The sequence below is a fragment of the Mesitornis unicolor genome, unplaced genomic scaffold, assembly GCF_000695765.1.
Source record: "Mesitornis unicolor isolate BGI_N332 unplaced genomic scaffold, ASM69576v1 scaffold29082, whole genome shotgun sequence".
NCBI lineage: Eukaryota > Metazoa > Chordata > Aves > Mesitornithiformes > Mesitornithidae > Mesitornis > Mesitornis unicolor.
In genome coordinates, this window is record NW_010168977.1 from 15522 (window position 1) to 27424 (window position 11903).

The 11903-nt window shown below is 37.1% G+C and overlaps 1 protein-coding gene across 1 annotated transcript; it reads left to right on the forward strand.

Moving 5' to 3' along the window:
• Positions 1-2985: 2985 nt before the first annotated feature.
• Positions 2986-9418, forward strand: FN3K (fructosamine 3 kinase). The gene is made up of 6 exons (XM_010179224.1): positions 2986-3241; positions 4267-4418; positions 5767-5858; positions 7038-7120; positions 8006-8128; positions 8939-9418. The coding sequence occupies exons 1-6, from the start codon at positions 3101-3103 to the stop codon at positions 9275-9277; spliced, it is 930 nt and encodes a 309-aa protein (XP_010177526.1). The 5' UTR covers positions 2986-3100; the 3' UTR covers positions 9278-9418.
• The last annotated feature ends 2485 nt before the right edge of the window (positions 9419-11903 follow it).

The window sequence follows — 11903 nt, forward strand, 5'->3', positions numbered from 1 at the left end:
ATTCTGTATTTCGTGGTTCTGTATCATAATTCTGAGTAGAACCACCACTGAATTTTTCTCAAATATACAGTGTACATGTATTTGTATATTGTAAAAAATTAATATCTTCTTGTGATGTTTTTAAGTCTTTTGTCAAGATGGATCACAATACGTGTGTGGCATATGTAGACAAAAGCATCTCAAGGCATTTATTTTTAATACTTTTAAAACCAGATATCTCTGTATCTTTTTTCTTAATTTAAATTAAATTTTGAAATTAATTCCTTTGGTAATTAACTTGTGGGCTGGGATATTATTATGCATAATTTTAATAACATCAGCTTCTGCCCTGGAGAGTAGTTAGCAAAAGGGAAACTTGGAAATCTGGACTCAGTGGTTAGGATCATAGGAAAATTCCGGTTGGGACAGACCTCTGGTAGTTTCGCTCATCTTACTTTAAGGAGGAGATTGAACCATGAGTACAGGCCAGGTTACTTAAGTCTTTGCCTGGTCTTGAAATCCTCCAAGGATGGAGGCCACACAACCTCTCTGGGCTTGACTGTCTTCATTGTGGAAATACATCCAGTTGGAGCCTCTCTGCAATAACTTGTATTTTTGCTCAATTGCTTATGGTTTCTATATACCAAACATCTCAGTGTGATTATTTTTTGTTTTGTTTTCATTCTCATGGACTGCTGCTATCTGCAAAAATTGCCTGTAGATATGAATGTTGCACTCTGGTACTGTTTTTTCTTCCTGCTTTTCATCTTCACTGCTGTTCCAAAATAGATCTGGTGACTTTAACTGTTGCTGGACTGTTCTAGCAGAAGTAAAAGCAGGTGGGAAGTGGTATATAATTAGCTTGTCCTCTAGACACTGATTGTGACAAATTTAAGGGGGAAATGTATTTCTGGTAACTAAGCCACATCAGAATCACAATAGCTTTAGTATTTTTCTTCATAAAATAACATTCAATTACATTTCAACACATTTTGCAATGGAATCTCAAAAGAATTAACTGAAATTTCTCAAGACATGGTTGATATTGTATACAGAGCTACAGCTTATGGAGTTATGCTTAAGATCAATCTGTAGCATTAAAGGAGCTCTGAATTATTTGTCCTTGGATAGTCCTTTACTGAGAAACTATAATTTCTGTCAAAGGAAGGGAGCTATTTATGATGGAAAGTCTTTTCTTGCCTTTGGCTTACGCTGTTTTATGTCTTCTCTGTTTTCCTGTGATTCTTTAGATACTGTTGCTCCCAAAGGAGAACAATCAATTGGTATGCATGGGGATATCTATCTTATGGACAGTCTTTGAAAACAAACATATTAGAAGCAATTGTGAGCAAAACAAGAAGAAAAGAGCTGGGAAACTGAACAGTTACAAACTCCACTCTAAGCATAACCCTGAGAACAGGTCTCAAACCAGGAGCCCAACACCATTGGCTTAAATAGTCCTTTGGGGTTCCTCACCACCTTCTTGGGTCTCATTGACATAGCTCATGTTTCCCTCGGTGATCTGCCCAGGGTGCTGAATGGTGTGGGGGAGAAGGTTTCATTAGTGGGCACTCTATTCCTTCGAGCCTCTCTGGGATGCTTATGAGTTGTTTTACTTCCAGTGTTTGAAATTATGTTGTTTGAAGTTACTTGACTGGGAACAATGTGAAAAAAAATATTAGGAAAGCAGGCATTTCAGCTGCACATTACTAGTTAAATATCAATCCAATGTGGAAGCAAACAGAAGCCTTTCCTCTCTCTTGGCTACTATGTAAGTGAAGCAATACATTTGGATTAACACAGTCTTGTTTCTGGTTTAACCAAAATAAAATGTCAGAATGCTAAAGGAATGTTAGTAGAAAAGTTCCTCCTTAGCCAGTTTGTCACCCTGAGGTCTGCTATGTTCCAGCTGCTCTGTGTACCATAAGGAGCTATGTCCTGAGAAATTACTTGTTTGAGAAATGGCTTGTACTATACCAATATTTTTCACTACATGAAGGACTGGAACCATTTGAGAATGCAGTGAAAAGCCTACCTAAATGAAGCCAGTATTTGTCCATTAATTAATCCTTTTCCTGTAAACCAAATACCTTATATGAATCAATGTGAACTAATAGTAGTGAAAAGAGTTAAACGAATGAAAGCACAGTGCAACAGCGGCAGCAGAATCCAGAAATTCCCTGGGGAGATGGTAGGCATTGTTGCTGCAAGTGGGAGCAAGAACTGCAGCCTTTTCCACGGATAGTGATGTGCTGGGAGTCACTCACATCTTTCTGTCTGTTACAGATTGTGAAAAGAGACAAAATGGTGAAATAACATCCTAAAGATCGTGTTAAATCTGGAGAAGCATATAGAAAGAGTACCCAATTTGTTTTTTTATTACCAGCTTGATGCTTTTACTATGAATTTTCTCTTGATAATGTCCAGCCCTGAGCACGTTACTGTCTCACTGACTTGAGGCCACTTTCAAGGAACAGTCAAAAGATTTTTATCTCTTACGAGAGATTGAAATACGTCCTAAGGGAAAGCATTCTGATGAGCTCATTGATGACAACAGATCTCCAGTCACACAAAGCCACTACAGGCAGAGAAAATACCCGCCAACCTTTCCACATATTTCTGGTGGCTGACTTAAGGTCAGCAGCATGATTTAATTGCATCCTTACGGACTGTAACTTTATTTTTCGTACGCTAAATGACCACAACACATGTGCGCAGCTTGTATTGTTGCATGTAAACTCCCTCTAGTGGCCTGGTTTAAAAATGACCTCTTCTACCAATGCGATCACAGAGCTTAAAAAAGAAAAACGGGTCCAAACTACAAATACCAGCAGCTCTCAGCACAGTTGAGAGAGGACCCAGGACACACCTCTCAATTTTATTCTAGCAAATATTTCTAAAGATTTTTAACTTTCATCTATACATCATGGGAGACAAAGCATTTTGAAACTTTATCTCTGGATTTGCCTTTTTTTTTTTTTCCTACCTTTTTTTTTTTTTTCATTTGGTGGGTGGCCCTTTCTACCTCATAGCAGAGTGACAGCGAAAGAAGGACCCAACCCTTTAATCTTGTTTTGCAGTGGATTTAGCAGAAAGCAGCTGCAGCAGCCTGGAAATTACCATGGAAAAAATCCTGAAAACAGAATTGAAAACTTCTGTCCTGAAGGCGTTTGGAAGCTCGGGAGGAGGCTACATTAGCCAAGGCCAAGGTTATGAAACAGACAGTGGACGAGTATTTGTTAAAATCAACCACAAACCTCAGGTTAATGCTAGCAGATATTTAACTATTAATGTCGCATTTAGAGAGCTGTTTATTTTAAAAGCACCTGATTTTTAATAATTTAGAGTTCTGCATTTTCAGGCTGACTTTTAATTATTCTAGTTTTCCTTTAAATTTTAAAAGCTGTAGTCTATTAAGTATTAATGCAGCCGGTTTGGTTAATGCAAAATGAGGTGTAATGCAATCTGATAACCCTCAACAATTGGGATTGCAATATGTAAAAAGGTGGCTAAGTATAGGGCTGTTGTGGTATTTAGAGTTTGGATAAGTCTAGAACTGAATTTGCATTCACTGCATTCCTTTTCATGTTTCAGCTGGGAGGGTAGGGTGGTGGGAGGCAGTGAGGAAATGGCGCCAGTACTAAAACTGATGTATTTTTTTAAAGCTACAGAGGTTTCAAATGTTTCCATTGCTTTTTGTATTTCTAGCAGTAAGATTTTTGCAGTTTTTCAGGCCAAGTTCTTGACTTCTCTACTACTAAATGAATACAGCACTCAATTTCTTTGTCACACCACAGTGCATCAGAAGCATGCTTTATCAATACAAAAACCATCCTAAAAATGCTGTGAAGCATCTTTACTTTAAAAATGCTGAGTATAGGCTTAATACTTGTACTGTCATCTCCATCTGGTGGCCATTGAGCTGCATGGAAAAGAGAACCAGTTTAAGGATTCAGTCTTTTGCTTTATTTAATAGTGGTCATCTTTGGTTTTGAAGGAGGAAGTGTCTTACAGAGATACTGTTATATCTGAGTAGTTTGGTTTCTCCATAAGCAGCTGGAAATCATGGGGAAATGTGACATATCCTACTACCCTGGAATGAGTTTGGGAAAAAAGAAGATAGAATTGAGGTACTCGGGTCTCACTGGGCTGAAACCTTGCTTGCAGCTACCTTCATTTATCCAGATGAATTAACTTCTTGTAACTTTGTAAACAGGGCTATTTTTTCCAAAGTACTTGTTGCAGACATCCATAGTTTAGCTCAAGGATATTCTTATTTCTTGACAGGCTAGAAAAATGTTTGAAGGGGAAATGGCAAGTTTGGAAGCTATTCAGAAAACCAATATTGTGAGAGTGCCTCAGCCTATTAAAGTAATTGACCTGCCTGGAGGAGGAGCAATGTTTGTCATGGAGTACCTAAAGATGAAGCACCTCAATAAGTATGATTGTACATCTCTTTTTTGCTTTACTATGTTTTGGGGCATATTTTCTTATATCTTGCAGTTGATAAGAAAATTTCATGAGAAGAAACACACTAGTCTCTTGGAGACAGAGCTTCTATCTGTCAAGATCCATTTTTGTGTGTGTATGTATGTATCTATATATGCATGTGTGTACATGCTCCTACCTATATTTTCCTCTTTCCTGACTCTCTACCTGCAATAGAAATGGTGTACTATTGCTAGCCTGGAGCTTTGTATGCTGGTCTGCATGTGCTGAGATGCTCCTAAAGTGAGTGTGAGAATGGCTGAGTTTAGCCCATCTTTCCCTCATGAGATTTCTCATTTGAGTTTCTTTGCCACCGTATCAGTTTTCTTTAAATGTATAGGATTCTTATGTCTTTAAAACTTCTATTTCTTGAAATATAATCTTCAAGTATGATTCAAGCCAGTCAACAAGGTCAAAGACACTAGGGTGAGGAAGAACTAAATGGATAGATAGCATAACTTCATGTTTCATCCCATTTCATCCATCAGCCAACCTGAACATGGAATTCAGGAGTTGTAGGCTCCTGAACGTATCCTCTCAGGAGTGAACTGTTTTGTTCTGGGCTGCTGTGGGAACATAGTAGTGCCTGTGGCTTTTCTGGCAGTTGTTTGTCCAACAAGACAATGGGCATTTGTCCATTATTTTTATTGGGACAATAATGGCAATTCCACAGCCTCCACACACAGTCCATTCCAATCCATCCTGCTCTTCCTAGGAAAGATTTTCCAATGTCTAACCTCAGTCCTGGTTGCAATTTTAAACCCATTATTTTCTACCTGTTCTGTGCATGAATAAGAAATTAGTTTCTTTCCTTGCAGCTGCTGTTCAGATATCTACACAATATTTACCTGTTTTTTAGTTGTCTGTCTTCTGCAGTGAGCAACCTCAACTCAGTCCATGCTTATGGCTTTTTTAGACCTACCATTTTTATTGCTGTTCAACCGATCTCAAAGTATGAGGCCCAAAAGTAGATACTATGTTCTGTTCTCTGCTTATTAATATAGAGCTGATAAAGAGGATTGCTTGATCGTCCTGCACTCTGTGCTCCTGTTTATACAACCTTGGGTTCTGTTTACCTTTTTTGCAAGAGCATTGACCTACGTTCAATTTCTTATCTGTTGCAACTCATTTCTTCAGAGCTGTCTAGTCATTTGCTCCTTGTAACATACTTGTGAAGTTGATTAAGGTTCTATATTTGCCAGAAATATACTTGGTCATATTTAATGGAGTTTTTTTTCTCCTGTGGTATTTTGTTCACTTATCTTGTTCCAGTTGTGTTTTGTGTTTTTCGTCCTACAGGTATTCTTCAAAGCTTGGAGAGCAGATAGCAGATCTTCATCTTTATAACAAGAAACTTGGAGAGAAATTGAGAAAGGAGGGAAACACAATTGGTAGAGTATTGATATAATGTACTAAACAAAAAAAAATAATTCGTTTGGCTGTGGTACAGTATTTCATTATAATTTTAATAATAATTGAAGTCAATACTGGTACACTGTTTCATGAGTATGTCCCTCCTGTCCCTATGCCACACTTCTCAAATGTACATTATATACACAGGAGCTATAATTACTATTATAATTTTTAAGCATATCATTTTAACCTTTATTGAACTAAATTAATTTATTTTTTAATTTTTCCTTTTGTATACACTTTGCTGTATAAAGTTATGTGGATACTGAAATTAGTAAGAAATAGTGCTAATATTTGATACTTAGAGCTTTCAACATTTCGTTAGTCAAACAGAAAATTTGGACTAGTTGTCTTTTCCAGTGTCATTTAAAGCTGTTGGCCTCATGTACCATCAATCTCCTAAACTGTTTTTGACCTTACAGACATTTTTTGTTTACTGTTGGTTTAGACAGTCAGTGAACACGTAATCCTCAACATCTTTAAAAAAGAACTCAATTATATTTTTGAACTCAAATATGTAGCAAAATGCACAATAATTGCAGCTCCTTAGAGACAATTGTAATTCAGCAGTGTAAGGTCATGATCCAGTTACTATAGATTTCAGTGAAAAGACCTTCCATCATTCTTTGGAAAGTGGCTTAAGGCGTACATGGGGGAAAAAAAAAAAAGCTATACAGAGAATCACTCTTTTAGCATTGTTAGTACTGAGATCTGAACCACCAGTCTGTATCTGTCTTTCCCATGATTTCAGGGATGGATGAGGTTCGACTCTTAGTGGTGGACATATCCATTGTTTTTGAGTGAACACCAAGTTACTGACAGGTCACAAATAATCTGGTAATCAAAAATAAGCCATGTTTAATGACAACATGTTCAAGTGTTGGAATAGTAGGTTGCAAATCTGGTGTCTGGACTCTCTTACTGAATATCTAACTCATTTATCCAAAGTCAAGTCACTAACTGTGACTCATTGTTCCTCCATTTCTATTCAGTATTTTCAGGTTTAAGAGCATTCTTACCATGGATTCTGACCATGAAATAAGTGTAACTTATTGCTGAAATTTTTTTTGTATTCCTAATCTCAGAAATCTAGTTCTCTGTTTGCAAACTTACTATATAAGGATATCAAAACTCCCAATGTTTATTTTTTTTCTTAGGTAAAGGAGCGGGTAATTCTGAGTCCCAGTATGTGGATAAGTTTGGATTCCATACAGCCACTTGCTGTGGTTATATACCACAGGTATGTTCTATTCCTGTGAAAGTTAACATGTACTCATATAGCTCTATAAACTGCTTATACAAAAGCTTGTTTCATTTGCCTTCAGCTGTGTGATCACAGTTTTGCTTTCAGTGTTTCATTTTAACCTGACAATGAAGGGAATATTATGGCCATTCAATGTGCGTAGCTTGCTACGCGGCATGTAGCAGCCAGACATGGTGTGTGATTATTAACTTTGGTGACACTTCATAAAATAAGTACCCCTTCACAAACCATGTCTTGATTTGGTTTTTTTCTAAACTCCTACTATATGGACTCAAATGTCAAAGTCCACTGCTTTTAGAGGGCCTCATCATGTAATGCATCACATAAGGCATTCGAAAGGGCTCTCAGACATAAATCAGTCATTTGCTGGCTCTGCACATGGTAGAATTTCATTCTACTGTTTAACTGAGTGAACTTTCAATATCTCAAGCTCTTTGCTAAGTACAACTTTTCACCAAATTAGAAACACATTGCCCAATAAAAATGAATTACTACTTCTGCATTTTGAGAGAGATTTTGGAATATATGGAACAACTGAAATGATCTCACCAGAAACTCTCCCTCTAAAATACAAAAATAAAACTTGAACGAAAGAAAATAGCCAGAGCCTCAACTTATATCTCCTATTAAAGACAGCCTCACCGAAGCATGGAAGAGAGTATCATTCCCAAATGAACAATCAACAAAATGTCTAATAACGTTGTTTTTGGAGGTCATATTAACATTGTGTAGGTCATATTAACATTGTGTGGGCCATTGTGTCAGCATTGGATATTTTAACTTGATAACTATGTATTATTAATACTGACTATGTGTATGTTAAAATTTTTCATTACAAACCTTTTGTATCATATTTTCTAGGTCAATGAGTGGCAGAGTGATTGGCCTACATTCTTTATTCGTCACCGACTCCAAGCTCAATTGGATTTGATTGAAAAAGATTATGGAGACAGAGAAGCCAGAGAACTTTGGTCACAGCTAAAAGTATGAACCATGTCTTAAATCTGGTGATTTTTTTTTAGGATGTTAGAAAATATGTACCGGTGGAATTTTAAAGGTGTTGTATAAGAGATTTACATGGCTTTTAATGAACAGTAGTAACTGGAATAGCTTCAACAACATTTTTCAGCTGAAAAAAAATAATGTTGCTCTTCAGCTTTTTAATAGATAGTGAAAATAAACCTGTAATTCAGCACTCATATTTATTTCTTAGAATATAGCTAACACTAATAAGATGGTAAATCCTATCCAAGAACTTGGTGTTATAAAATAGGCAAGATTCTGCTGCCCAGGTGGATTTCTTTTGTTTTACTTGAACCAGGCTTACAGCTGAGGCTGTGTTCAGATCACACTCCATGCAGCACTTAGGAAACAGCCAGGAATGTATTCCTCTGTAAGCTCTACATCAAAAATTTGTTCCTTAATTCTGGTTAATTGGTACAGATATCTACTGCTGCTCTTTTTGCCACTGCAACCTTTTAATCTAAATGAAATTAACTTTGTTTCTTGTGACAGCCAATACTATCCATGTCTAGAAACAATACATTAATACTAGATGTTGATACTAACCTATGAACTAAATGATTTGCTAAGCTCTGTCAAGAACAATCAAGAACATCTATTATTGGCTTACAGTTTTTGTTTATGCGTGTAGCCACCAACTTCAAAAGCACTCCATCAGGACTGAAAACAGGCACTATTTGACCAGCTTAGTCTCTTATATACTACAGTACTTTTATTTAATATTTTCTTCAAAACTCTTCAATTGTTGTGTGTTTGTTCATGCTTTTTCAGCTGAAGATTCCTGAAATGTTCTGCGATGTAGAAATTGTTCCTGCGCTCCTGCATGGCGACCTGTGGGCAGGAAATGTGGCTGAGGACGACTCTGGACCAATTATCTTTGACCCTGCTTCCTTCTATGGCCATTCAGAATTTGAACTGGCCATTGCTGGAATGTTCGGTGGGTTTAGCAGCTGTTTCTTCTCTGCCTATCACAGTAAAATACCCAAAGCTCCAGGATTTGAGAAACGAAACAAATTGTATCAGCTCTTTAATTACATAAACCACTGGAACCATTTTGGGACGGGGTACAGGGGATCTACCCTAAATGTAATGAGAAAACTTCTAAAGTAACGAGATAGGTTTGAGAAATTCTGACGTAGTCCCTTAGTAATGAACAACCCCTGCTTATCAGAAGTAACAAAAACTGGGAATTAATGTTGATGATAAAACACCTGACATGCAAAAGGTTTTGTGCACTTTTGAGCCCCACTAAATGTTAAGAGTGATTGCGTAATTTTTAACTTATGCATCAGTTTAGTAGCACAGATTCATACCCTGCTGAAGGAAAAGACTGCATTGTTGATGAAGACTCTACTAGGTTGGAAAAGTAGCATGACAGTCAGCCTAACCCCACTCTCTGTAGAGTCTTGCTTCTTAGCTGCTGTGTTTCCTCAGTTGTTTGCATCTTGACACTTCTGCTGCTGTTCTACCAGCAGTTCATTATTGGGAGCTGCTGCTGTGGGATTGTGGAGCTGGAGGTAACAACTAGGTCTTTACCTCTCCCCTTTTTTTGTTCTGTTTTAGTTTTCTGTCTCTTTTTCCGTCCCTTTTCCCATTTATATTTCTGTCATCTTTCCTTTCCCATGTTAAGCATCCTAATCCAAAATTTAAATCAGATTCTGTGAATCTGAAAATGAAAACATTCTCTTTTTGATTTAAGAGTAGACAAAGCCCTTTGGACTGCACTTGGCAAACGTTTATAATTAATATTTCTACTATTTATTTTAATTTAATGTAATTTGCTTATATGCTTTTGTTTTTCTCTTCCTATGAGAAATTAAATTACAGTGGTGTTTCTTTAAAAGGATGTCTCTGTAGTTCCTTGGTAATTAACTGTGTGGTCAGAAAGTGGGTTGTTACCACAGAAGTTTGATAATAACATATCATAGTTTTAGTATGATATTTTAGTGTGTTATACTATGATAGTAACATATTTAAATAACTTTCTAAAAAGATAGCAAAAAGTGGGAGGGAGGCTTAGGGTTTTGATGACAAGAAAGCATCTCTTGCTGCTGTGTTGGTTGGTGCTTGATGTATTTTCAATTTTAGAAAATAATGTAGGTCAAGCTAGTCTGATTTGCCACTGCTGGATTATTGAAGGAACAGTGTCAAATTGGATGACTTTATAATGTTTTTAAATATTCTTAACTGCTTTATTTTTACAGAAAACATAGGCAATGAGAATTTGGGGAGAAAACTGTACAACAAACATATTGACGTACAATGTGAGCTAGACTACACTAGCAAATCCATGTTTCTCTCAATGGAGGAAAGTGGTAAAGAAAGTAAGCGTAAGTGCAGTCCAGCAAATACTTATGTGAATCAGAAGGCTTGAATAAAAATGACTGAACTTGTGTATTTAGGCTTCACATGGTTGTCATGACTTATACTTAAAATATTATATTAAAAAATGCTCAAATATGTTCAGGCTTTTTCTCAGCTTTAAATGGCTGTGCTATAAAGATTTGATAAAGTTTAAAGTTAAATGTTGTAATTGACACAGTTTTTAAAAAATGCATTTAATTCTCTGTGAATACAAATAGTTAGCATTTTTTACTCTGAACTTGGGCTATAGTTAGAGGAAGTTGTAATGGTGTGGTTATAACAGTTAATACAATTGTAACAGTGGAAAAGTGGAATAATAGAATTAGAATACAGTTGAAATTGTAGCTGATAGCTAGATGATCCAGGTCTGAGAAAACAGCAAAGTGCATGCACACTAGTATTTATTAATGTTAACAAAAATACATGTATGTTATTACATTGGAAAATACACATGAACTTAAGACTTCTCCTTCTCAAATAAAATACTTGCCTTGCAGAAACTAGGCATTTGGTGTACCTGCATTTTTTGAACGTGGCTTGCATTAATGAATTTGAGCCTGAAGACATTTGTGTGTGAGTGGAGTTGCTGGATACTGGGAAAGAGAAGTTACCTGTCCTAACGTCCTGAACAGACTTAAGTATCTCCCTGCATTTTCGTTACAATCAATGGAGAGAAATTAGCACCTCTGAAGGTGACTTATCTCTTCCTGAGCACCTATTTTAGTTTGTCAGCTGGCCTTTCCTTCAAGTTTATTTTCTATTAAGCAAAAGATAACCTGAGATTATTTATACCCCTACTAGTTTTCTACTGTTGGTGATGTGTCAAAAGTAGTGCTGTTATCTGGAAAAATATTCAGTAGTGAGGGGGAAAGTGTGTAGGAAGAGTGGAGACATGGTATGTCTCGGGCAGAAACATGGCAAAATGAAAGCTAATGGGAAAGAATCTGACATGAGAGATAGTAACTGCTGTGAGGGGGCAACCATTTTTTTGAGTCTGCCCACTTCCTTCCCTTCCAGTTTTTTTTCCTGTAGTAGCTTTCAGTATTTACATTTTGCAGAATTTCCTATGATTTACCGAGTTGACAGTTAACCACATTAGTGCAATGCTTTGTCATGGGTAGGGTAAAATATGGAGAAGGTTACAGATAACAGCGTAATCCGGTTGCCTTCCATACACATTTTGCAACCTACGCAAAATAACCCCAGAGGAAAATTCAGGACGGTTCTTCCTGGCAGGAGAGAGCTCCTGCCCGGGGCAGCCTCGCACAGACGCGGGTAGAGATGAAGAGGGGCGTAAAAAACGTCCACCACGGGCCCTCCAGGCCGGCGCACCGCAGGATCCGGAATAAAACCTGGTACCTGGCTGCCTCCC

What these genes read in the sequence shown, in the direction of transcription:
- FN3K (XM_010179224.1), top strand. Translation starts at nt 3,101, where the DNA reads ATGGAAAAAATCCTGAAAACAGAATTGAAAACTTCTGTCCTGAAGGCG. An exon ending in AAGATGAAGCACCTCAATAA is followed by an intron (nt 4,419 to 5,766) that starts GTATGATTGTAC and finishes TTCGTCCTACAG; the next exon opens with GTATTCTTCAAAGCTTGGAG. An exon ending in AACTTTGGTCACAGCTAAAA is followed by an intron (nt 8,129 to 8,938) that starts GTATGAACCATG and finishes ATGCTTTTTCAG; the next exon opens with CTGAAGATTCCTGAAATGTT.